Source organism: Bufo gargarizans, chromosome 4, assembly GCF_014858855.1.
Source record: "Bufo gargarizans isolate SCDJY-AF-19 chromosome 4, ASM1485885v1, whole genome shotgun sequence".
Classification (NCBI taxonomy): Eukaryota; Metazoa; Chordata; class Amphibia; order Anura; family Bufonidae; genus Bufo; species Bufo gargarizans.
In genome coordinates, this window is record NC_058083.1 from 89414191 (window position 1) to 89440480 (window position 26290).

General features: G+C 45.5%; 1 protein-coding gene across 1 annotated transcript; it reads left to right on the forward strand.

The window, feature by feature from the left end:
- Positions 1 to 502: 502 nt before the first annotated feature.
- On the forward strand, positions 503 to 26290 carry LOC122935238 (alpha-1,4-N-acetylglucosaminyltransferase-like). Its single transcript, XM_044291000.1, has 2 exons — positions 503 to 943; positions 25727 to 26290. The coding sequence occupies exons 1-2, from the start codon at positions 503 to 505 to the stop codon at positions 26288 to 26290; spliced, it is 1005 nt and encodes a 334-aa protein (XP_044146935.1).

Below are 26290 nucleotides of genomic sequence, written 5' to 3' on the forward strand. Positions count from 1 at the left end.
CTTCCTTTGGAAAGATTCTTAAGCCATTAGTAGAGTTGATTAAGAATAGGGATGATCGAACCCGAAACTTTTTCACTAAAGTCTGTGTTCGGGGTTTGGGCGATTTGTGAATTACTTTATTATTTTCCGATATAACATGGTAATATTGGAAAATATTTAATAATTAAGACGGAATGCAAAATGGACACTCTAGAAACATTTCATTTTGCATTCCGTCATAACAGAAGTCTATGGGAGAATAACTAGTTACATTTGTCTTGTGACTTTTCTACCTTGTAGTCAAATCTCTGGGTTACTCAATTATGGTCCTCAAAAAGAACGTGAGAAATGGGGCCCTGATGCAGATTTTGCATTGGGGCCCTGCTTCTCTGAACAACTTGAGTTCCTTGCATTTTTTATAGATTGTTGCAAAGATGTTCACATTGTAATACAGTATACAAATCACACAACTTAACTAGTCTGTTTCTCTTATCTTTTAGGATTGTTCTCATAATAACAAGACATGTTGAAAGTCCTGAAGATCGCTTGTTTAGTTTTTACGTGTGCAGTTGTAGGATTTGTCATGAAAACAGTCAGTAGATCACATCGAAAAGAAAGTGATATAAGTGATGCATCTGTTATGCCTGTTCATCCCCCAAATGGCATTATCATAAATCTCAGAAATATACTCAGTGGTGGAAATGGAATCCTTTTTGTAGAAACAACAGACAGAATGGAGCCACCATCCTTGGTCTTATGTGCAATTGAATCAGCAGCTCGAGTGTATCATGATCGACCAATACTCTACTTTATGAAGGGGCTGCATGATATAGAAACAGAAGAAGATATGAATAGAACCAGGAATCTTTTTCCGTCTCTCTCGTCTTTTGATAATGTCTATATACTGCCTCTGAGACTTGAGGAATTGTTTAATAATACACCTCTTCAGTCATGGTATGAAAAGGTATGTAGATGCTATTAAAATTTGTGAATGTGAATGTTACACACAAAGCATAATAATTTTCAATGAACTTGCATCTTATATGTAAGAGTGTTTCTCTGACAGATTCTGCTGACATTTTGATCACTTTTTATTATTTTTTTTGTGAGAGGTGGTGACTAGGGATGAGCGAACTCGAACTGTATAGTTCGGGTTCGTACCGAATTTTGGGGTGTCCGTGACACGGACCCGAACCCGGACATTTTCGTAAAAGTCCGGGTTCGGGTTCGGTGTTCGTCGCTTTCTTCGCGCTTTTGTGACGCTTTCTTGGCGCTTTTTGAAAGGCTGCAAAGCAGCAATCAACAAGCGTCATACTACTTGCCCCAAGAGGCCATCACAGCCATGCCTACTATTGGCATGGCTGTGATTGGCCAGAGCACCATGTGACCCAGCCTCTATTTAAGCTGGAGTCACATAGCGCCGCCCGTCACTCTGCTCTGATTAGCGTAGGGAGAGGTTGCGGCTGCGACAGTAGGGCGAGATTAGGCAGATTAACTCCTCCAAAGGACTTGATTAACTGATCGATCTGCAGCTGTGGATCATTGAGCTGCTGATCCTCAATTGCTCACTGTTTTTAGGCTGCACAGACCGTTTGTCAGTCACATTTTTCTGGGGTGATCGGCGGCCATTTTGTGTCTTGTGGTGCGCCAGCACAAGCTGCGACCAAGTGCATTTAACCCTCAATGGTGTGGTTGTTTTTTGGCTAAAGCCTACATCAGGGTGAAGCTGTCACACCAAGTGCATTTAACCAGCAATAGTCTGTTCATTTTTTGGCCATATACAAAATCAGGGGCAAGCTGCGCCTGTCACCAAGTGCATTTAACCCTCAATGGTGTGGTTGTTTTTTGGCTAAAGCCTACATCAGGGTGAAGCTGTCACACCAAGTGCATTTAACCAGCAATAGTCTGTTCATTTTTTGGCCATATACTAAATCAGGGGCAAGCTGCGCCTGTCACCAAGTGCATTTAACCCTCAATGGTGTGGTTGTTTTTTGGCTAAAGCCTACATCAGGGTGAAGCTGTCACACCAAGTGCATTTAACCAGCAATAGTCTGTTTATTTTTTGGCCATATCCCAGTCTAATTCTGTCACTAAATCCATACCGGTCACCCAGCGCCTAAATACTAGGCCTCAAATTTATATCCAGCTAAATCTGTCCCTAGTGCTGTAGCTGGGCGAGTTATTTAGTGTCCGTTCAAGCACATTTCTTGTTCTGGGTTGAAATACAATTCCCAATTTAGCAATTTCATAATTTAGTGGTTTCTGCTATATCAGAGCTATTTGAAATCTATCCCTAAAAGGGTATATAATATTCAAGGTGCACATTGGGTCATTCAGAATAACTTCACACACACCCGCTACTGTGTATTTCCAAGTCTAATTCTGTCACTAAACCCATACCTGTCACGCAGCGCCTAAATACTAGGCCTCAAATTTATATCCAGCTAAATCTGTCCCTAGTGCTGTAGCTGGGCGAGTTATTTAGTGTCCGTTCAAGCACATTTCTTGTTCTGGGTTGAAATACAATTCCCAATTTAGCAATTTCATAATTTAGTGGTTTCTGCTATATCAGAGCTATTTGAAATCTATCCCTAAAAGGGTATATAATATTCAAGGTGCACATTGGGTCATTCAGAATAACTTCACACACACCCGCTACTGTGTATTTCCAAGTCTAATTCTGGCACTAAACCCATACCTGTCACCCAGCGCCTAAATACTAGGCCTCAAATTTATATCCCGCTAAATCTGTCCTTAGTGCTGTAGCTGGGCGAGTTATTTAGTGTCCGTTCAAGCACATTTCTTGTTCTGGGTTGAAATACAATTCCCAATTTAGCAATTTCATAATTTAGTGGTTTCTGCTATATCAGAGCTATTTGAAATCTATCCCTAAAAGGGTATATAATATTCAAGGTGCACATTGGGTCATTCAGAATAACTTCACACACACCCGCTACTGTGTATTTCCAAGTCTAATTCTGGCACTAAACCCATACCTGTCACCCAGCGCCTAAATACTAGGCCTCAAATTTATATCCCGCTAAATCTGTCCTTAGTGCTGTAGCTGGGCGAGTTATTTAGTGTCCGTTCAAGCACATTTCTTGTTCTGGGTTGAAATACAATTCCCAATTTAGCAATTTCATAATTTAGTGGTTTCTGCTATATCAGAGCTATTTGAAATCTATCCCTAAAAGGGTATATAATATTCAAGGTGCACATTGGGTCATTCAGAATAACTTCACACACACCCGCTACTGTGTATTTCCAAGTCTAATTCTGGCACTAAACCCATACCTGTCACCCAGCGCCTAAATACTAGGTCTCAAATTTATATCCCGCTAAATCTGTCCTTAGTGCTGTAGCTGGGCGAGTTATTTAGTGTCCGTTCAAGCACATTTCTTGTTCTGGGTTGAAATACAATTCCCAATTTAGCAATTTCATAATTTAGTGGTTTCTGCTATATCAGAGCTATTTGAAATCTATCCCTAAAAGGGTATATAATATTCAAGGTGCACATTGGGTCATTCAGAATAACTTCACACACACCCGCTACTGTGTATTTCCAAGTCTAATTCTGGCACTAAACCCATACCTGTCACCCAGCGCCTAAATACTAGGTCTCAAATTTATATCCCGCTAAATCTGTCCTTAGTGCTGTAGCTGGGCGAGTTATTTAGTGTCCGTTCAAGCACATTTCTTGTTCTGGGTTGAAATACAATTCCCAATTTAGCAATTTCATAATTTAGTGGTTTCTGCTATATCAGAGCTATTTGAAATCTATCCCTAAAAGGGTATATAATATTCAAGGTGCACATTGGGTCATTCAGAATAACTTCACACACACCCGCTACTGTGTATTTCCAAGTCTAATTCTGGCACTAAACCCATACCTGTCACCCAGCGCCTAAATACTAGGCCTCAAATTTATATCCCGCTAAATCTGTCCTTAGTGCTGTAGCTGGGCGAGTTATTTAGTGTCCGTTCAAGCACATTTCTTGTTCTGGGTTGAAATACAATTCCCAATTTAGCAATTTCATAATTTAGTGGTTTCTGCTATATCAGAGCTATTTGAAATCTATCCCTAAAAGGGTATATAATATTCAAGGTGCACATTGGGTCATTCAGAATAACTTCACACACACCCGCTACTGTGTATTTCTAAGTCTAATTCTGTCACTAAACCCATACCTGTCACCCAGCGCCTAAATACTAGGCCTCAAATTTATATCCTGCTAAATCTCTCGTTAACGCTGTCCTGTTGTGGCTGGGAAAGTTATTTAGTGTCCGTCAAAGCACATTTTTTGTTCTGGGTTTAAATACAATTCCCAATTTAACAATTTCATAATTTAGTGGTTTCTGCTATATCAGAGCTATTTGAAATCTATCCCTAAAAGGGTATATAATATTCAAGGTGCACATTGGGTCATTCAGAATAACTTCACACACACCCGCTACTGTGTATTTCCAAGTCTAATTCTGTCACTAAACCCATACCTGTCACCCAGCGCCTAAATACTAGGCCTCAAATTTATATCCTGCTAAATCTCTCGTTAACGCTGTCCTGTTGTGGCTGGGAAAGTTATTTAGTGTCCGTCAAAGCACATTTTTTGTTCTGGGTTGAAATACAATTCCCAATTTAGCAATTTCATAATTTAGTGGTTTCTGCTATATCAGAGCTATTTGAAATCTATCCCTAAAAGGGTATATAATATTCAAGGTGCACATAGGGTCATTCAGAATAACTTCACACACACGCTTCTGTGCATTTCCAAGTCTAATTCTGTCACTAAATCCATACCGGTCACCCAGCGCCTAAATACTAGGCCTCAAATTTATATCCAGCTAAATCTGTCCCTAGTGCTGTAGCTGGGCGAGTTATTTAGTGTCCGTTCAAGCACATTTCTTGTTCTGGGTTGAAATACAATTCCCAATTTAGCAATTTCATAATTTAGTGGTTTCTGCTATATCAGAGCTATTTGAAATCTATCCCTAAAAGGGTATATAATATTCAAGGTGCACATAGGGTCATTCAGAATAACTTCACACACCCGCTACTGTGCATTTCCAAATCTAATTCTGTCACTAAACCCATACCTGTCACCCAGCGCCTAAATACTAGGCCTCAAATTTATATCCCGCTAAATCTCTCGTTACCGCTGTCCTGTTGTGGCTGGGAAAGTTATTTAGTGTCCGTCAAAGCACATTTTTTGTTCTGGGTTGAAATACAATTCCCAATTTAGCAATTTCATAATTTAGTCGTTTCTGCTATATCAGAGCTATTTGAAATCTATCCCTAAAAGGGTAGATCATATTGAAGGTGCACATAGGGTCATTCAGAATAACTTCACACACACGCTTCTGTGCATTTCCAAGTCTAATTCTGTCACTAAATCCATACCGGTCACCCAGCGCCTAAATACTAGGCCTCAAATTTATATCCCGCTGAATTTGAATACAATACATTGGGCCAAATAATATATTTGTTGTTGTGGTGAACCATAACAATGAGAAAAACATCTAGTAAGGGACGCGGACGTGGACATGGTCGTGGTGGTGTTAGTGGACCCTCTGGTGCTGGGAGAGGACGTGGCCGTTCTGCCACATCCACACGTCCTAGTGTACCAACTACCTCAGGTCCCAGTAGCCGCCAGAATTTACAGCGATATATGGTGGGGCCCAATGCCGTTCTAAGGATGGTAAGGCCTGAGCAGGTACAGGCATTAGTCAATTGGGTGGCCGACAGTGGATCCAGCACGTTCACATTATCTCCCACCCAGTCTTCTGCAGAAAGCGCACAGATGGCGCCTGAAAACCAACCCCATCAGTCTGTCACATCACCCCCATGCATACCAGGGAAACTGTCTCAGCCTCAAGTTATGCAGCAGTCTCTTATGCTGTTTGAAGACTCCGCTGGCAGGGTTTCCCAAGGGCATCCACCTAGCCCTTCCCCAGCGGTGAAAGACATAGAATGCACTGACGCACAACCACTTATGTTTCCTGATGATGAGGACATGGGAATACCACCTCAGCATGTCTCTGATGATGACGAAACACAGGTGCCAACTGCTGCGTCTTTCTGCAGTGTGCAGACTGAACAGGAGGTCAGGGATCAAGACTGGGTGGAAGACGATGCAGGGGACGATGAGGTCCTAGACCCCACATGGAATGAAGGTCGTGCCACTGACTTTCACAGTTCGGAGGAAGAGGCAGTGGTGAGACCGAGCCAACAGCGTAGCAAAAGAGGGAGCAGTGGGCAAAAGCAGAACACCCGCCGCCAAGAGACTCCGCCTGCTACTGACCGCCGCCATCTGGGACCGAGCACCCCAAAGGCAGCTTCAAGGAGTTCCCTGGCATGGCACTTCTTCAAACAATGTGCTGACGACAAGACCCGAGTGGTTTGCACGCTGTGCCATCAGAGCCTGAAGCGAGGCATTAACGTTCTGAACCTGAGCACAACCTGCATGACCAGGCACCTGCATGCAAAGCATGAACTGCAGTGGAGTAAACACCTTAAAACCAAGGAAGTCACTCAGGCTCCCCCTGCTACCTCTTCTGCTGCTGCCGCCTCGGCCTATTCTGCTGCTGCCGCCTCGGCCTCTTCCTCCGCCTCTGGAGGAACGTTGGCACCTGCCGCCCAGCAAACAGGGGATGTACCACCAACACCACCACCACCACCTCCGTCACCAAGCGTCTCAACCATGTCACACGCCAGCGTTCAGCTCTCCATCTCACAAACATTTGATAGAAAGCGTAAATTCCCACCTAGCCACCCTCGATCCCTGGCCCTGAATGCCAGCATTTCTAAACTACTGGCCTATGAAATGCTGTCATTTAGGCTGGTGGACACAGACAGCTTCAAACAGCTCATGTCGCTTGCTGTCCCACAGTATGTTGTTCCCAGCCGGCACTACTTCTCCAAGAGAGCCGTGCCTTCCCTGCACAACCAAGTATCCGATAAAATCAAGTGTGCACTGCGCAACGCCATCTGTGGCAAGGTCCACCTAACCACAGATACGTGGACCAGTAAGCACGGCCAGGGACGCTATATCTCCCTAACTGCACACTGGGTAAATGTAGTGGCAGCTGGGCCCCAGGCGGAGAGCTGTTTGGCGCACGTCCTTCCGCCGCCAAGGATCGCAGGGCAACATTCTTTGCCTCCTGTTGCCACCTCCTCCTTCTCGGCTTCCTCCTCCTCTTCTTCCACCTGCTCATCCAGTCAGCCACACACCTTCACCACCAACTTCAGCACAGCCCGGGGTAAACGTCAGCAGGCCATTCTGAAACTCATATGTTTGGGGGACAGGCCCCACACCGCACAGGAGTTGTGGCGGGGTATAGAACAACAGACCGACGAGTGGTTGCTGCCGGTGAGCCTCAAGCCCGGCCTGGTGGTGTGTGATAATGGGCGAAATCTCGTTGCAGCTCTGGGACTAGCCAATTTGACGCACATCCCTTGCTTGGCGCATGTGCTGAATTTGGTGGTGCAGAAGTTCATTCACAACTACCCCGACATGTCAGAGCTGCTGCATAAAGTGCGGGCCGTCTGTTCGCGCTTCCGGCGTTCACATCCTGCTGCTGCTCGCCTGTCTGCGCTACAGCGTAACTTCGGCCTTCCCGCTCACCGCCTCATATGCGACGTGCCCACCAGGTGGAACTCCACCTTGCACATGCTGGACAGACTGTGCGAGCAGCAGCAGGCCATAGTGGAGTTTCAGCTGCAGCACGCACGGGTCAGTCGCACTACAGAACAGCACCACTTCACCACCAATGACTGGGCCTCCATGCGAGACCTGTGTGCCCTGTTGCGCTGTTTCGAGTACTCCACCAACATGGCCAGTGGCGATGACACCGTTATCAGCGTTACAATACCACTTCTATGTCTCCTTGAGAAAACACTTAGGGCGATGATGGAAGAGGAGGTGGCCCAGGAGGAGGAGGAGGAGGAGGAAGAGGGGTCATTTTTAGCACTTTCAGGCCAGTCTCTTCGAAGTGACTCAGAGGGAGGTTTTTGGCAACAGCAGAGGCCAGGTACAAATGTGGCCAGCCAGGGCCCACTACTGGAGGACGAGGAGGACGAGGATGAGGAGGAGGTGGAGGAGGATGAGGATGAAGCATGGTCACAGCGGGGTGGCACCCAACGCAGCTCGGGTCCATCACTGGTGCGTGGCTGGGGGGAAAGGCAGGACGATGACGATACGCCTCCCACAGAGGACAGCTTGTCCTTATCCCTGGGCAGCCTGGCACACATGAGCGACTACATGCTGCAGTGCCTGCGCAACGACAGCAGAGTTGCCCACATTTTAACCTGTGCGGACTACTGGGTTGCCACCCTGCTGGATCCACGCTACAAAGACAATGTGCCCACCTTACTTCCTGCACTGGAGCGTGATAGGAAGATGCGCGAGTACAAGCGCACGTTGGTAGACGCGCTACTGAGAGCATTCCCAAATGTCACAGGGGAACAAGTGGAAGCCCAAGGCCAAGGCAGAGGAGGAGCAAGAGGTCGCCAAGGCAGCTGTGTCACGGCCAGCTCCTCTGAGGGCAGGGTTAGCATGGCAGAGATGTGGAAAACTTTTGTCAACACGCCACAGCTAACTGCACCACCACCTGATACGCAACGTGTTAGCAGGAGGCAACATTTCACTAACATGGTGGAACAGTACGTGTGCACACCCCTCCACGTACTGACTGATGGTTCGGCCCCATTCAACTTCTGGGTCTCTAAATTGTCCACGTGGCCAGAGCTAGCCTTTTATGCCTTGGAGGTGCTGGCCTGCCCGGCAGCCAGCGTTTTGTCTGAACGTGTATTCAGCACGGCAGGGGGCGTCATTACAGACAAACGCAGCCGCCTGTCTACAGCCAATGTGGACAAGCTGACGTTCATAAAAATGAACCAGGCATGGATCCCACAGGACCTGTCCGTCCCTTGTCCAGATTAGACATTAACTACCTCCCCATAACCATATATTATTGGACTCCAGGGCACTTCCTCATTCAATCCTATTTTTATTTTCATTTTACCATTATATTGCGATGCTACCCAAAGTTGAATGAACCTCTCCTCTGCCTGTGTGCTAGGCCTAAATATATGCCAATGGACTGTTGCAGTGGTGGCTGACATGAAGCCTGATTCTCTGCTATGACATGCAGACTAATTCTCTGCTGACATGAAGCCAGATTGTCTGTTACGGGACCTCCCTCCTCTGCCTGGGTGCTGGGCCTAAATTTATGACAATGGACTGTTGCAGTGGTGGCTGACGTGAAGCCTCATTCTCTGCTATGACATGCAGACTGATTCTCTGCTGACATGAAGCCAGATTGTCTGTTACGGGACCTCTCTCCTCTGCCTGTGTGCTAGGCCTAAATATATGCCAATGGACTGTTGCAGTGGTGGCTGACGTGAAGCCTGATTCTCTGCTATGACATGCAGACTGATTCTCTGCTGACATGAAGCCAGATCCTCTGTTACGGGACCTCTCTCCTCTGCCTGTGTGTGTGCTGGGCCTAAATATATGCCAATGGACTGTTGCAGTGGTGGCTGACGTGAAGCCTCATTCTCTGCTATGACATGCAGACTAATTCTCTGCTGACATGAAGACAGATTCTCTGTTACGGGACCTCCCTCCTCTGCCTGGGTGCTGGGCCTAAATATATGCCAATGGACTGTTGCAGTGGTGGGTGACGTGAAGCCTCATTCTCTGCTATGACATGCAGACTAATTCTCTGCTGACATGAAGCCAGATTGTCTGTTACGGGACCTCTCTCCTCTGCCTGTGTGTGTGCTGGGCCTAAATATATGCCAATGGACTGTTGCAGTGGTGGCTGACGTGAAGCCTCATTCTCTGCTATGACATGCAGACTAATTCTCTGCTGACATGAAGACAGATTCTCTGTTACGGGACCTCCTCCTCTGCCTGGGTGCTGGGCCTAAATATATGCCAATGGACTGTTGCAGTGGTGGGTGACGTGAAGCCTGATTCTCTGCTATGACATGCAGACTAATTCTCTGCTGACATGAAGCCAGATTGTCTGTTACGGGACCTCTCTCCTCTGCCTGTGTGTGTGCTGGGCCTAAATATATGCCAATGGACTGTTGCAGTGGTGGCTGACGTGAAGCCTCATTCTCTGCTATGACATGCAGACTAATTCTCTGCTGACATGAAGACAGATTCTCTGTTACGGGACCTCCCTCCTCTGCCTGGGTGCTGGGCCTAAATATATGCCAATGGACTGTTGCAGTGGTGGGTGACGTGAAGCCTGATTCTCTGCTATGACATGCAGACTAATTCTCTGCTGACATGAAGACAGATTCTCTGTTACGGGACCTCTCTCCTCTGCCTGTGTGTGTGCTGGGCCTAAATATATGCCAATGGACTGTTGCAGTGGTGGCTGACGTGAAGCCTCATTCTCTGCTATGACATGCAGACTAATTCTCTGCTGACATGAAGACAGATTCTCTGTTACGGGACCTCCCTCCTCTGCCTGGGTGCTGGGCCTAAATATATGCCAATGGACTGTTGCAGTGGTGGCTGACGTGAAGCCTCATTCTCTGCTATGACATGCAGACTGATTCTCTGCTGACATGAAGCCAGATCGTCTGTTACGGGACCTCTCTGCTCTGCCTGTGTGCTAGGCCTAAATATATGCCAATGGACTGTTGCAGTGGTGGGTGACGTGAAGCCTCATTCTCTGCTATGACATGCAGACTGATTCTCTGCTGTCATGAAGCCAGATTGTCTGTTACGGGACCTCTCTGCTCTGCCTGTGTGCTAGGCCTAAATATATGCCAATGGACTGTTGCAGTGGTGGGTGACGTGAAGCCTCATTCTCTGCTATGACATGCAGACTAATTCTCTGCTGACATGAAGACAGATTCTCTGTTACGGGACCTCCCTCCTCTGCCTGGGTGCTGGGCCTAAATATATGCCAATGGACTGTTGCAGTGGTGGGTGACGTGAAGCCTCATTCTCTGCTATGACATGCAGACTAATTCTCTGCTGACATGAAGCCAGATTGTCTGTTACGGGACCTCTCTCCTCTGCCTGTGTGTGTGCTGGGCCTAAATATATGCCAATGGACTGTTGCAGTGGTGGCTGACGTGAAGCCTCATTCTCTGCTATGACATGCAGACTAATTCTCTGCTGACATGAAGACAGATTCTCTGTTACGGGACCTCCCTCCTCTGCCTGGGTGCTGGGCCTAAATATATGCCAATGGACTGTTGCAGTGGTGGGTGACGTGAAGCCTGATTCTCTGCTATGACATGCAGACTAATTCTCTGCTGACATGAAGACAGATTCTCTGTTACGGGACCTCTCTCCTCTGCCTGTGTGTGTGCTGGGCCTAAATATATGCCAATGGACTGTTGCAGTGGTGGCTGACGTGAAGCCTCATTCTCTGCTATGACATGCAGACTAATTCTCTGCTGACATGAAGACAGATTCTCTGTTACGGGACCTCCCTCCTCTGCCTGGGTGCTGGGCCTAAATATATGCCAATGGACTGTTGCAGTGGTGGCTGACGTGAAGCCTCATTCTCTGCTATGACATGCAGACTGATTCTCTGCTGACATGAAGCCAGATCGTCTGTTACGGGACCTCTCTGCTCTGCCTGTGTGCTAGGCCTAAATATATGCCAATGGACTGTTGCAGTGGTGGGTGACGTGAAGCCTCATTCTCTGCTATGACATGCAGACTGATTCTCTGCTGTCATGAAGCCAGATTGTCTGTTACGGGACCTCTCTGCTCTGCCTGTGTGCTAGGCCTAAATATATGCCAATGGACTGTTGCAGTGGTGGGTGACGTGAAGCCTCATTCTCTGCTATGACATGCAGACTGATTCTCTGCTGTCATGAAGCCAGATTGTCTGTTACGGGACCTCTCTGCTCTGCCTGTGTGCTAGGCCTAAATATATGCCAATGGACTGTTGCAGTGGTGGGTGACGTGAAGCCTCATTCTCTGCTATGACATGCAGACTGATTCTCTGCTGACATGAAGCCAGATTGTCTGTTACGGGACCTCTCTCCTCTGCCTGTGTGCTAGGCCTAAATATATGCCAATGGACTGTTGCAGTGGTGGCTGACGTGAAGCCTCATTCTCTGCTATGACATGCAGACTAATTCTCTGCTGACATGAAGCCAGATTGTCTGTTACGGGACCTCTCTCCTCTGCCTGGGTGCTGGGCCTAAATTTATGACAATGGACTGTTGCAGTGGTGGCTGACGTGAAGCCTGATTCTCTGCTATGACATGCAGACTGATTCTCTGCTGACATGAAGCCAGATCCTCTGTTACGGGACCTCTCTCCTCTGCCTGTGTGTGTGCTGGGCCTAAATATATGCCAATGGACTGTTGCAGTGGTGGCTGACGTGAAGCCTCATTCTCTGCTATGACATGCAGACTGATTCTCTGCTGACATGAAGCCAGATTCTCTGTTACGGGACCTCTCTCCTCTGCCTGTGTGTGTGCTGGGCCTAAATATATGCCAATGGACTGTTGCAGTGGTGGCTGACGTGAAGCCTCATTCTCTGCTATGACATGCAGACTAATTCTCTGCTGACATGAAGACAGATTCTCTGTTACGGGACCTCCCTCCTCTGCCTGGGTGCTGGGCCTAAATATATGCCAATGGACTGTTGCAGTGGTGGCTGACGTGAAGCCTCATTCTCTGCTATGACATGCAGACTAATTCTCTGCTGACATGAAGACAGATTCTCTGTTACGGGACCTCTCTCCTCTGCCTGTGTGTGTGCTGGGCCTAAATATATGCCAATGGACTGTTGCAGTGGTGGCTGACGTGAAGCCTCATTCTCTGCTATGACATGCAGACTAATTCTCTGCTGACATGAAGACAGATTCTCTGTTACGGGACCTCCCTCCTCTGCCTGGGTGCTGGGCCTAAATATATGCCAATGGACTGTTGCAGTGGTGGCTGACGTGAAGCCTCATTCTCTGCTATGACATGCAGACTGATTCTCTGCTGACATGAAGCCAGATCGTCTGTTACGGGACCTCTCTGCTCTGCCTGTGTGCTAGGCCTAAATATATGCCAATGGACTGTTGCAGTGGTGGGTGACGTGAAGCCTCATTCTCTGCTATGACATGCAGACTGATTCTCTGCTGTCATGAAGCCAGATTGTCTGTTACGGGACCTCTCTGCTCTGCCTGTGTGCTAGGCCTAAATATATGCCAATGGACTGTTGCAGTGGTGGGTGACGTGAAGCCTCATTCTCTGCTATGACATGCAGACTAATTCTCTGCTGACATGAAGACAGATTCTCTGTTACGGGACCTCCCTCCTCTGCCTGGGTGCTGGGCCTAAATATATGCCAATGGACTGTTGCAGTGGTGGGTGACGTGAAGCCTCATTCTCTGCTATGACATGCAGACTAATTCTCTGCTGACATGAAGCCAGATTGTCTGTTACGGGACCTCTCTCCTCTGCCTGTGTGTGCTGGGCCTAAATATATGCCAATGGACTGTTGCAGTGGTGGCTGACGTGAAGCCTCATTCTCTGCTATGACATGCAGACTAATTCTCTGCTGACATGAAGACAGATTCTCTGTTACGGGACCTCCCTCCTCTGCCTGGGTGCTGGGCCTAAATATATGCCAATGGACTGTTGCAGTGGTGGGTGACGTGAAGCCTGATTCTCTGCTATGACATGCAGACTAATTCTCTGCTGACATGAAGACAGATTCTCTGTTACGGGACCTCTCTCCTCTGCCTGTGTGTGTGCTGGGCCTAAATATATGCCAATGGACTGTTGCAGTGGTGGCTGACGTGAAGCCTCATTCTCTGCTATGACATGCAGACTAATTCTCTGCTGACATGAAGACAGATTCTCTGTTACGGGACCTCCCTCCTCTGCCTGGGTGCTGGGCCTAAATATATGCCAATGGACTGTTGCAGTGGTGGCTGACGTGAAGCCTCATTCTCTGCTATGACATGCAGACTGATTCTCTGCTGACATGAAGCCAGATCGTCTGTTACGGGACCTCTCTGCTCTGCCTGTGTGCTAGGCCTAAATATATGCCAATGGACTGTTGCAGTGGTGGGTGACGTGAAGCCTCATTCTCTGCTATGACATGCAGACTGATTCTCTGCTGTCATGAAGCCAGATTGTCTGTTACGGGACCTCTCTGCTCTGCCTGTGTGCTAGGCCTAAATATATGCCAATGGACTGTTGCAGTGGTGGGTGACGTGAAGCCTCATTCTCTGCTATGACATGCAGACTGATTCTCTGCTGTCATGAAGCCAGATTGTCTGTTACGGGACCTCTCTGCTCTGCCTGTGTGCTAGGCCTAAATATATGCCAATGGACTGTTGCAGTGGTGGGTGACGTGAAGCCTCATTCTCTGCTATGACATGCAGACTGATTCTCTGCTGACATGAAGCCAGATTGTCTGTTACGGGACCTCTCTCCTCTGCCTGTGTGCTAGGCCTAAATATATGCCAATGGACTGTTGCAGTGGTGGCTGACGTGAAGCCTCATTCTCTGCTATGACATGCAGACTAATTCTCTGCTGACATGAAGCCAGATTGTCTGTTACGGGACCTCTCTCCTCTGCCTGGGTGCTGGGCCTAAATTTATGACAATGGACTGTTGCAGTGGTGGCTGACGTGAAGCCTGATTCTCTGCTATGACATGCAGACTGATTCTCTGCTGACATGAAGCCAGATCCTCTGTTACGGGACCTCTCTCCTCTGCCTGTGTGTGTGCTGGGCCTAAATATATGCCAATGGACTGTTGCAGTGGTGGCTGACGTGAAGCCTCATTCTCTGCTATGACATGCAGACTGATTCTCTGCTGACATGAAGCCAGATTCTCTGTTACGGGACCTCTCTCCTCTGCCTGTGTGTGTGCTGGGCCTAAATATATGCCAATGGACTGTTGCAGTGGTGGCTGACGTGAAGCCTCATTCTCTGCTATGACATGCAGACTAATTCTCTGCTGACATGAAGACAGATTCTCTGTTACGGGACCTCCCTCCTCTGCCTGGGTGCTGGGCCTAAATATATGCCAATGGACTGTTGCAGTGGTGGCTGACGTGAAGCCTCATTCTCTGCTATGACATGCAGACTAATTCTCTGCTGACATGAAGACAGATTCTCTGTTACGGGACCTCTCTCCTCTGCCTGGGTGCCGGGGCCTAAATATCTGAGAATGGACTGTTCCAGTGGTGGGTGACGGGAAGCCAGATTCTCTGCTATGGAACCTCTCTCCAATTGATTTTGGTTAATTTTTATTTATTTAATTTTTAATTTAATTCATTTCCCTATCCACATTTGTTTGCAGGGGATTTACCTACATGTTGCTGCCTTTTGCAGCCCTCTAGCTCTTTCCTGGGCTGTTTTACAGCCTTTTTAGTGCCGAAAAGTTCGGGTCCCCATTGACTTCAATGGGGTTCGGGTTCGGGACGAAGTTCGGATCGGGTTCGGATCCCGAACCCGAACATTTCCGGGATGTTCGGCCGAACTTCTCGAACCCGAACATCCAGGTGTGCGCTCAACTCTAGTGGTGACCAAACAACGGCGAATCAGCAATTTTGAACTTTTTCCACCTTTTAGCCATTTGCCATATGGGATAAATATTTTTTATATTTTAATAGAACAGGGGTTTTCTGCTCACATAGCCTTATGAGGGCTATTTTTTTGCGAGACAAGTTGCACTTTCTGATGACACCATTTATGGTTGCATACAATTTAGTGGGAAGCAGAAAAAAATTCCAAATGGGAATATATGATTAAATTTACCTGTTACCTTCATTCTCCAGGTCAGTAGGATTACAATGATACCATACTTGCATAGTTTTTTGTACGTTTTAATACTGAAAATAAAATGAAACACCTTGAAAAGAAATTTATCTTCATCACCATATTCTGACCCCTATAACTGTTTTGTAGTAATGTGTACGGAGCTGTGTGAGGGCTCATTTTTTGCTGGGCAATCTGTACTTTTCAGTGATACTAATTTGAATTGTGTGCAACTTTTTGATCACGTTTAATAAGAAACATTTGGGGAGTTGAAGTGACAAAAAATGGCACTCAGGCACGTGGCCCTGAGACTGGTGAGGGTGACATCAGTGACGTGCAGACAGTCGTGGATGATGATGTAGCCGTTCGCACGTGCGAGTCGGGTGAAGAGGGGGCTTAATCATCATCAGGAGAAGAGAGCGGCAGCTTGTGCATGAGGCAGCGCCTGAGCCATCAGGCTGGTAGCGTGGCCGTAGGTCAGCAGGGTTGTAGCAGCGTGAGATCTGTAGCCAAACATGCCCTGAGTAGACCACCTGCTACTCAGAAGTCTACCTGTCTGGAAAAAAGTAGCAGTGCACGGGTTCAAAGAGGCAGCAGTAACAGACAGTAGGTGGGGTGAAAATGCCATACTCAGTGGTGTTGGAATGTTTCATCAAGCTGGCAGAGGACCCATTTCTCCCAATGTAATTCCTCATGTGATTCCCACCCTCACCACTCTGTGACTGACCACTATGTTAACTTTTCATGCAATTCCTCATGCAATTCCCACCCTCACACTCTGTGACTGACCACTATGTTGACTCCTCATGCGATTCCCACCCTCAACACTCTGTGACTGACCACTATGTTGACTCCTCATGCGATTCTTCATGCAATTCCCACCCTCACACCCTGTGACTGGGCCTTTGTGTTGACTCCTTATGCAGTTGCAACTATCACCACTCGGTGACTGACCACTATGTTGACTCCTCATGCAGTTGCCACCTCACCACTCTGTAACTGGACCACTGTGCTGACTTCTCTTGCAGTTGCCACTTCAACACTGTGTAACTGGGCCACTATGTTGACTCATCATGCAGTTGTCACCTCACCACTGTGTCACTTGGCCACTCTGTTGACTCATCATGTGGTTGCCGCCCCCCAATAATGTAACTGGGCCACTGTGTTGACTCCTCATGTGGTTGCCACCCTCCCCACTCTATGACGGGGCCACCATTTTCTCAGTTTGGCCTTGTTGAGATCACCAATTATTTTACCCTTCTTCTGATCTGCCAAAAGGACGGAAAAATGAGAAACACAACGGATCCTGTCTTTGGAGTAGCCATAAGGCCTGTATCACACAGTCCCTGTTTTCATGAGGATAAGCTCATGAATTGGAAGCCAAAAGCAGGAGTGAGTACAAGACATGCAAACTTTTGAATCACGTTATCTCTGTTTTTATTTTATTGTTTGGCCTTAGCAATACTGATGGATTACTGACCAAATGCTGACCATGTGAGGTGGATGCTCAAAAGACAGAATCCATTTTTTGTGGTTGTTTTTATGACAGATGAGAAGAAGGGCAAAATAAACAGTGACTTCAACACAAACTTACTGCTGATGCCCTGTCCACTCGGTTATGGAGGCCTTACTTGTATCAGCAAGTAACAGAACAGGTTCTGTAGGAATCTATGTGGGATCAGCTGACAACGGTGTAAAAGTTGAATCTTGGACCTCTGCATGTTTTTATACCTGACACTAACATTGACCTGTGAGTTCACACTTTATTTATTTGGTCAGTTTTGGCCCACTGACTAAAGAAATAAAGTATGAAGCGATTCTAAGAGTGACGCCTGTAATCTGCCAGTCATACAGACGCAAATTAACTATTTCACTACTACAGCGGACTTCCTATGCACGTCCCTGCAAGGCACAGTGTTCTACTCCAATATACAGGCTCTCTGCAGTCGGGAAATAGCAGTTTTTTAACGCAATTTGTAACAAATAAATTTAGATCTAATCTTTTAGAAACAATTTGGTGAACTGTCCGAATTAAATTTTTTGAAAGGTTTGCTCATCTCTAATTATTTTACTAGTGTGTTTTAGTACCTGCCATTTTTTCATAGTATTTTTTGTATGCCTTGCATTTTTTTTTTATTGAAGTATGTACTCCCTAGCATTGTCACTTATTCTGTAGTATGGGGAGATTACATTGGTACAAAAAGCACCATGCAAAAAATGACACACACTGACTGTCAGCAAATTTGTAACCGTGAAACTGGCTGACCTGCTGCATGTGCACTTGGCAGCTGAAGGCATCTGTGTTGGTCCCATGTTGGTCCCATGTTCATATGTGCACATATTGCTGAGAAAAATGATGCTTTAATGTATGCTAATGGGTGTCTAGGAGCAACTGGTGCACTGCTGATACATTAGAATGTCGTTTCTTCCAGCCTGACTTCAGATGTAATGATTGGCACTGACATAATGCCATCAGTACCATTCAGTGCAGCTGAGGTCAGGCAGGGAAACGCACCATTATAAATCACTATAATGCCATAAGATTATGTTTTCCGGAGAGAACACACTCATCTGAAACTGACCTTTTTGTCACACAAAAAAATAATAAGAAGAAAACCTTGTAAAACCACTGTTCTTAAGAAATGCACTGAATAACTAGAAAATTTATTTTAAATCCCTGTGGCTTAGACTCTACTGCAGCAATATAAAGGGGTTATCCCATGATTGATGTAAAAAGTCAAAACCAGACAATGACGTCATATAGTACATTACAGTCTCTTTCTAACTAAATTATAACCAGCCCTGCATTTCAAATGGATTCAGAGATATCCCCATTCCTTGCTATGCTAGATGTATATCAAGCTGAATGGGAGTGTACTTTCTGCTGCAGAGTAGGGGAAATGTCCATGTTGCTGCAGATCTCATACTATCACAGCTCAGGAGGCAGTTGAAGGATGAAACTGAATATGTGCGGCCATTTCAGTGAGCGGGTCAAATAAATAAGAAAAAGAACAAAGATCAGGTGGCGCTATATAGATACAGTTATTGAATAACTCAGCTGTTACATGCAAATACAAAAGTATTCAGATCCGAATGCTGGTTTTAAAACTGTAGAATATTTTTGGGGGACACCCCCTTTAAATGCTACAGATTTCACAGCAATTGTATTGGTTCATGTTACTCTGTGGAAAAATGATTTTTATGTTGTATTATGAAGGAATTTTTTTTTTAAATCAGATAGTTTTTATTAACAATTTTTCAATATACAGAAATAGAAAAAAAGACCACATCAGAGAATAAAGAAGGGAGTACATACAATCCCATTGGACATTCAGAGTGTTATCAAGACATTTTCATAAATCACGTCCAACTTACAATAATACAATCAAATGATACAGAAAACTACCCTATTTAGCAATTAATATCCTGGCCTGGAAAAGCAGACACTGCACTCCCAAGCGTGAATTTCGATTTTATAATGTCCAATATTCCCAGCACACACGTCCTCGGACCAGCCGGGACAACAATTTGATTTGCTTCTTTAATACAGGTTAACACACTTGTCCAAAAATTCCTAAGCTCTCTACAGTCCCAGAACATGTGCATCAGGCATGCAGGACTCTCCCCACATCTAGGGCAGGAAGCATCGTTCCTAACCCTGATCTTGAACAGAAAGGATGGAGTCTGATATAATTGGTGAATAAGAAATAATTGGGACATACGCTGACCCTTGCACAGTGATAACTAAGGTGTCAGTGCCAGTACTGATTTCCATTGATCCTCTGAAATAAAACCCACCTCCCATTTTTGTTTGACCACCAAGGGATCATGCTGCACAGATTTCACAAATAAATTCCTATATATGGATGATATTAGTCCACTCGAGGAGTCACTTTTGAGAATCTGTTGTAACAGTGGAACTGTTGTGCATGTAAGCGACATAGACTTTGCCTGATCCTGGAATGTGTCGTAACTGAAAAAATTGATGAAATGCCGTATGGGGAAGGGCAAACTCATTCCTGAATTGCTCAAAAGATTTAAACACACCATCTCTTTGCTTCTGATACAAAAAACCTCACACCCTTCCGTTCCCATAGAAAGAAACCTTCCAGGGGAAATATTTTAGACAACTGAGGGTTTATTCACAGAGGAGTGACCAGAGTAAAGCCCCATATAGACAGCAAGTCATGACACTTACTGTATATCAAATACCACTAACTTGCCAGAGAGACCACTGTGCTCTAATAGGGCTACAGGAGATTCATCTTCTATAATGTGTGCTATCAGCCGCACGGATGCGTTATCCCCAGGAGTCCTCCCCCACCCCCTCAACTGCTGCATCTATGGGGCAATAAAATAAAGCCATGGATTAGGAATAGAGAGACCCCCTGCATCGTTCCCTCTTTGTAAAATATCCAGCCAGATCCTGGCCCATTTTTTGCACCAAATCAAGCTTCTAAGCAGCCTTTGTATTCTAAAAAAGATCAGTTGTGGAATCCACATTTATGCAGGACATACATAAGTTTCGGCATAAGTATCATTTTAAGGAGATTGCTTCTACCTATTTTAGACATTGGTAGTTTGTAGTGGTCAATTTATACGAAAACCAGACCTGTCTCCAAAGTCCTTTATAAGAGACATTATTGGGGCCCAAGCATCCTTCCACATCTCACGTGTATATGAGAATGTCATTTGCATACAGGGACACACGTTCCTACCTTGATCCCATGGGGAATCCTACAATTCTATCTGAAGATCAAAATAAGCATGCAAGTGGCTCAAATGCAATGGTGAACAGAAGAGTGGACAGCGGGCATCCCTGACGTGTACCACTTCCCAACTCAAACACTTCTGATGTACCACCATTTCACAGATTCGCAAATTTCTATCGTGAATATTGGCACTTTGAGAATTGGTGAATATCTAGAATATAGTGCTATATCTTCGTAATCACAAATATTCAAGATTTTTTTCATCAGTACCCTGCTTCTTGCTTGTGGGTCAATGAGAAGGCTGCAATATCTTTGACTTTAGGAGTAGTGTAGATCGCAAATTTTCGCATCGCTAACATTTTTATAGCAAATTTTCAAATTGGCGATTTTCAGAATCAAGAAAATAATGACTGGCGATCACGAATTCCCGAATATATGACGAATATTCATCCAAATATTAACGAAATATCGCAAATTCAAATATTGCCCCTGCCGCTTATCACTGGTATCCATCAAGCTACTTGGATTCTGTAGATTTTTGGCAGGTGTCGGGAAGGGGATAAATAGATATTCCTATCTTACACATTTATGATATATTCAAAAGATTGTGTGGACTGCTTTACAGTTGGCATGACACAGGACTGATGGTAGCGCTCACCTTTTCTTCTCCGGACAAGCCTTTTTCCTGATACCCCAAACAATCGGAAAGAGGCTTCATCGGAGAATATGACTTTGCTCCAGTCCTCAGCAGTCCATTCACCATATTTTCTGCAGAAGATCAATCTGTCCGTGATGTTTTTTTGGGAGAGAAGTGGCTTCTTTGCTGCCCTTCTTGACACCAAGCCATCTTCCAAAAGTCTTCGCCTCACTGTGCATGCAGATGCGCTCACACCTCCCTGCTGCCATTCCTGAGCAAGCTCTGCACTGGTGGCACTCCGATCCTGCAGCTGAATCCTCTTTAGGAGACGATCCTGGCGTCTCCACGCATCGCGAGATTACGGCTATCTATCGTTAATGAAAGGAGGAGACATAGGCAGTGCTGGGCTCCTTCACAGGCAGACGTGGTTGGGCACGACTGGGCACAAGTAAGATTCGTACAGCCCCTTGGACACATTCAACACTCATTGACATATCTATAAAATCCTTTTTAAAGAAATTAAAACCACACAGCCCTATAGGACACATATATTGCGGACATGTTAGCGGCGATCTAGCCGTACATGTCCGCAGCTCTATAGCCCCAAACCTGGTGACAGAATCCCTTTAATGGCAGCAATGAAATGCAGTGGAAAGGTGGAGGTTTTTTGGGATTAAGTTAATTTTCATGGCAAAGAAGGACTATGCAATTCATCTGATCACTCTTCATAACATTCTGGAGTATATGCAAATTGATATTATGAAAACTTAAAGGGCTTCTGTCACCCCACTAAACTCATTATTATTTTTTTGGGGTACTTATAATCCCTATACTGCGATATAGCTATACATTACCGTATTTTTCGCCGTATAAGACGCACTTTTTCTTCCCCCAAAATGGGGGAGAAATGCCCCTGCGTCTTATACGGCGAATGCAGTCAGTTTTACATCGCTGGCAGCGATGTAAAGCGAGCGAGGACTCGGGGAGGGACTGGGAGGAGGAGCTGGGGCCGGCAATAGCGGCGGGGCGGTGCAGTCACTGTACTAAAGGCCCGCCCCGCCGCTCCTGTATACTAATAAAATATGTCATATTCAATGAATGGTTATTAAATATGCCCCTTTATGCCTAATAGTACCTTAAATCCTAAGCTCATCCGTACAATGCAGGCCGGGCGGGTGGCAGCGTTACTCCCTGATGTCACGTGCCTGCGCCGCCTACTTTATGAATGAACCAGGCGGCGCAGGCAAGTGACGTCAGTGAGTGACGCGCCGCGCCGGCTGCCCGGCCTGCCGGCATTGTACTGAAGCGCTTAGGATTTAAGGTACTTTTAGGAATAAAGAGGCATATTTAATAACTATTAATTGAATAAGACATATTATATTAGTATACAGGAGCGGCGGGGGATCTGTGGATGGCACAGTTATGGGCTGGGAGGGTCTGTGGATGACACATGTATAACAGTGCCATCCACAGATCCCCCCCTGTAACAGTGCCAGCCACAGATCCCCCTGTAACAGTGAAAGCCACAGATCCCCCCATAACAGTGTCCGTCATCCACAGTTCCCCCCTAACAGTGTCCGTCATCCACAGTTCCCCCCATAACAGTGTCCGTCATCCACAGATCCCCCCATAAGTGTCCGTCATCCACAGATCCCCCCATAACAGTGTCAGTCATCCACAGATCCCCCCATAACAGTGTCAGTCATCCACAGATCCCCCCATAACAGTGTCCGTCATCTACAGATCCCCCCATAACAGTGTCCGTCATCCACAGATCCCCCCATAACAGTGTCCGTCATCCACAGATCCCCCCATAACAGTGTCCATCATCCACAGATCCCCAGTAATAGTGCCATCCACAGACCACCTAGTTCCAAACCCACCAAACCCACAGCACACCTTTTGGTTAAAAATATTTTTTTTCTTATTTTCCTCCCCAAAAACCTAGGTGCGTCTTATACGCCGGTGCGTCTTATACGGCGAAAAATACGGTATGTTATTAATCATTTTCGTTCTGTACATATGTCAAAAAACGTACTTTTATAATATGCTAATTGCCTGTCTACCAGCAAGTAGGGCGTCTAGGAGGCGAGCCTCCGTATCTCAGAGCGCCTGCGCCGAATCAACACAGGCACGCAATTTTTGAAATTCTGACAGGGCCAGCAGGAGGAGGAGATCGCGGCAGGCCCTGTCAATCAACAGGAGGAGGGGGCGTTTTTTTTGCGGCTGCTACCAGCAAGTAGCCGCCCTACTTACTGGTAGACAGGTAATTAGCATATACGTTTTTTGACATATCTACAGAATGAAAATGATTAATAACATAATGTATGGCAATATCGCAGGATAGGGATTATAAGTACCCCCCAAAAAAATATAATGAGTTTAGTGGGGTGACAGAAGCCCTTTAAGCAGCAACTTTTCCAATTTCCAATATTTATGTAATTCTCAAAACTTTTGGCCACGACTGTATAAATCATTTTCAGCAATACTTTCCCTAGTACATAAGCTTTTGCCACATCTCTCCCTATGCTCAGCTTACAGGACAATGGCGGGGACTGTGTGGGATGAGGATTTATAGTGCTGTGGCATCACAGGGGATGGCTATCTGTGGATTGACTGCACAATACTATGGGCGATCTTGCGTACCTAGAATTTTCTCCTCTACACTTAGTTTCACTTTGTAACACGTGCATTTTAGAAAAATCTAATTTGTTGCTATGAAGCGCAAGAAAGTTCGGATTAGTTATGAATCATAACTTTCCGAAACTTTGGACCGAATTTCACTTCAAATGCCTCACTTCTACTTAAAGAGGACCTTTCATCGGTCCAAACATTGTGAACTAAGTATCCTGACATATACAGCGGCGCCCAAGGATCTCACTGCACTTACTATTATCCCTGGGCGCCACTCCGTTCTCCTGCTATGTCCTCCGGTATCTTCGCTCAGTAAGTTATAGTAGGCGGAGTCTGCCCTTGTTCTGCTGGGCGTCTCCTCCTCCTAGGCTGTAGCGCTGGCCAATCGCATCGCAGAGCTCACAGCCTGGGAGAAAAAAAAACCCAGGCTGTGAGCTCTGCGCTGCGATTGGCCAGCGCTACAGGCTAGGAGAAAGAGATGCCCAGCAGAACAAGGGCAGACTCTGCCTATTATAACCAAGTCCCCTAAGTCTCCACCTACTATAATCAAGTCCCCGAACATACCGGAGGACATAACGGGAGAACGGAGCGGCGCCCAGTGATGATAGTAAGTGCAGTGAGATCCATGGGCGACGCTGTATATGTCATGGCACTTAGTTCACAATGTTCGGACCGATGAAAGGTCCTCTTTAACAGTATCATTGCCTAGGTCGGTGAGTAGCTGCATAATGGAAAGAACACCAGGGCCAACCATGGCACTAACACTGGAGCGGCAGAGGATTAGGCAAGTGACTACTGTGTTTTGTAACATAGCATTTACAGCTGCCACCTTTTTTGTTAGGGTGGATTCACATCACGTTTTATGCCTCTGTTTGGCATATACATTCTTGTATCCTTAAGGTGAATGGATGCTATTGTATGGTATCGGTCTGAGGCATCCATTTAACTTATACATTTTATGTGTACCGTATGTGGGTGATGTGAACCCTTTTTAGTAAAATTTCATGCTGTAAACCAGCAATTTACAGTTTTCAAAACTCCATCCACATACAGTATAAAAATAGATCAGCAGTGTAATGATTTTCCATGCAGATTGGACTTTTTGCAATGATTGTAAACTCCTTGGCAAATCCATTCAAAATGACTAGTGAATCGAAGTTTACAAAGTGAACTTTGATCCAAATTTCAGGATAAATTTGATTTGCCGTGAGACCGAATTTCCTCGTGCTTTGTGGTAGCAGATGATTTAACCTGAAATCAAAACAAAAAAAACAAACCAAAAAATTAAAACTTACCTGCTCTATTTGCTCACGACCGAAATGCCGTACACAGTGACGTAATTTGTCACAAAGCAAATATTTTGGTAAAATTCGGGGAAGCAGCCAGATCGAATTTTGTAAATACTTTGCTCATCTCTACAAATTCCAAGTTTCATGCTGAATTTGCCATGGATTTGTTTAGGATTTGTGGCAAAGTCTGTGGTGAAAAATATCTGCAACGTCTGTGACTGAATTATGTTCAAAACTGTGATGTAAGCCCTAGTTTAAAATCTATCGCTTTGCTCACCACGTCTTCAGAGACTGATTCTAGATTCCATTAGTGCAGGATGCCCCAGACTAAAGACAAAATAAAACAAATAATCATAAGTTCTTTAAATATTGAAGTTGAAAATTGTGCAAATTAGAAACACAGTTATATTGCCTTCTGTTACTTTATGAATAAACAGCATTTTTTGTTGCATGAATAAAGACTTATGTAGCTTTGGGTTTTTCTGCCAAAATAGGAAAATTCATAAAAATTGTCAAATGAACAACGTTTGTGAATACAGTACATATAGTATTTAGAATAAATAGTCATCAGGAAAGGGGGCAGGCATAAATAGAGTAGACGGGTGCCTAGGGTCCCATTGAGGAGACTGGGCACAATTTATGTAGAATTTATGAACTTACAATTATGGCAAAGCATACACTGTTGATATTTTTCAATTATGCATTTTTTTTTAACCCTTAGGTAAACCCCGCAAAAGAAATCTACTGGACTCATGTTAAATCGGACGCATGCAGATTTGCAATGATGTGGAAGTATGGAGGCATTTACATGGATACTGACGTCATTTCAATCAAACCCATTCCTGAAGACCATTTTCTAGCAGCACAATCATTCGCATCGACCAGCGGCGGTGTATTTGGTTTATCTCCACATCATAAATTATCATGGGAGTTTATGGAAAACTTTGTCCAAAATTATAGAGGAGAAATATGGGGACACCAAGGACCAGGAGTTTTCTCACGTGTAGTGGCCAAATATTGTGGAGTTCCTCAGTTCAAATCTGTGGATCATGTTGATTGTGCGAATGTCTCCTACTTTCACCCTGAACGCTTCTACCCCATTCCATACCCATCTTGGAGAGACTACTTTAAGGTTTGTAAAGATTTGCCAACTTTCAATAATTCTTATGGTCTTCATCTCTGGAACTTCATGAATAAAGAAGGAAAGCGCATGATGGTTGGAAGTAACACACTAGTAGAACATCTTTATCAACAATACTGCCCTTCCACTTATGGAGAAGTCTAA

What these genes read in the sequence shown, in the direction of transcription:
- LOC122935238 (XM_044291000.1), top strand. Translation starts at nt 503, where the DNA reads ATGTTGAAAGTCCTGAAGATCGCTTGTTTAGTTTTTACGTGTGCAGTT. An exon ending in TTCAGTCATGGTATGAAAAG is followed by an intron (nt 944 to 25,726) that starts GTATGTAGATGC and finishes TTTAACCCTTAG; the next exon opens with GTAAACCCCGCAAAAGAAAT.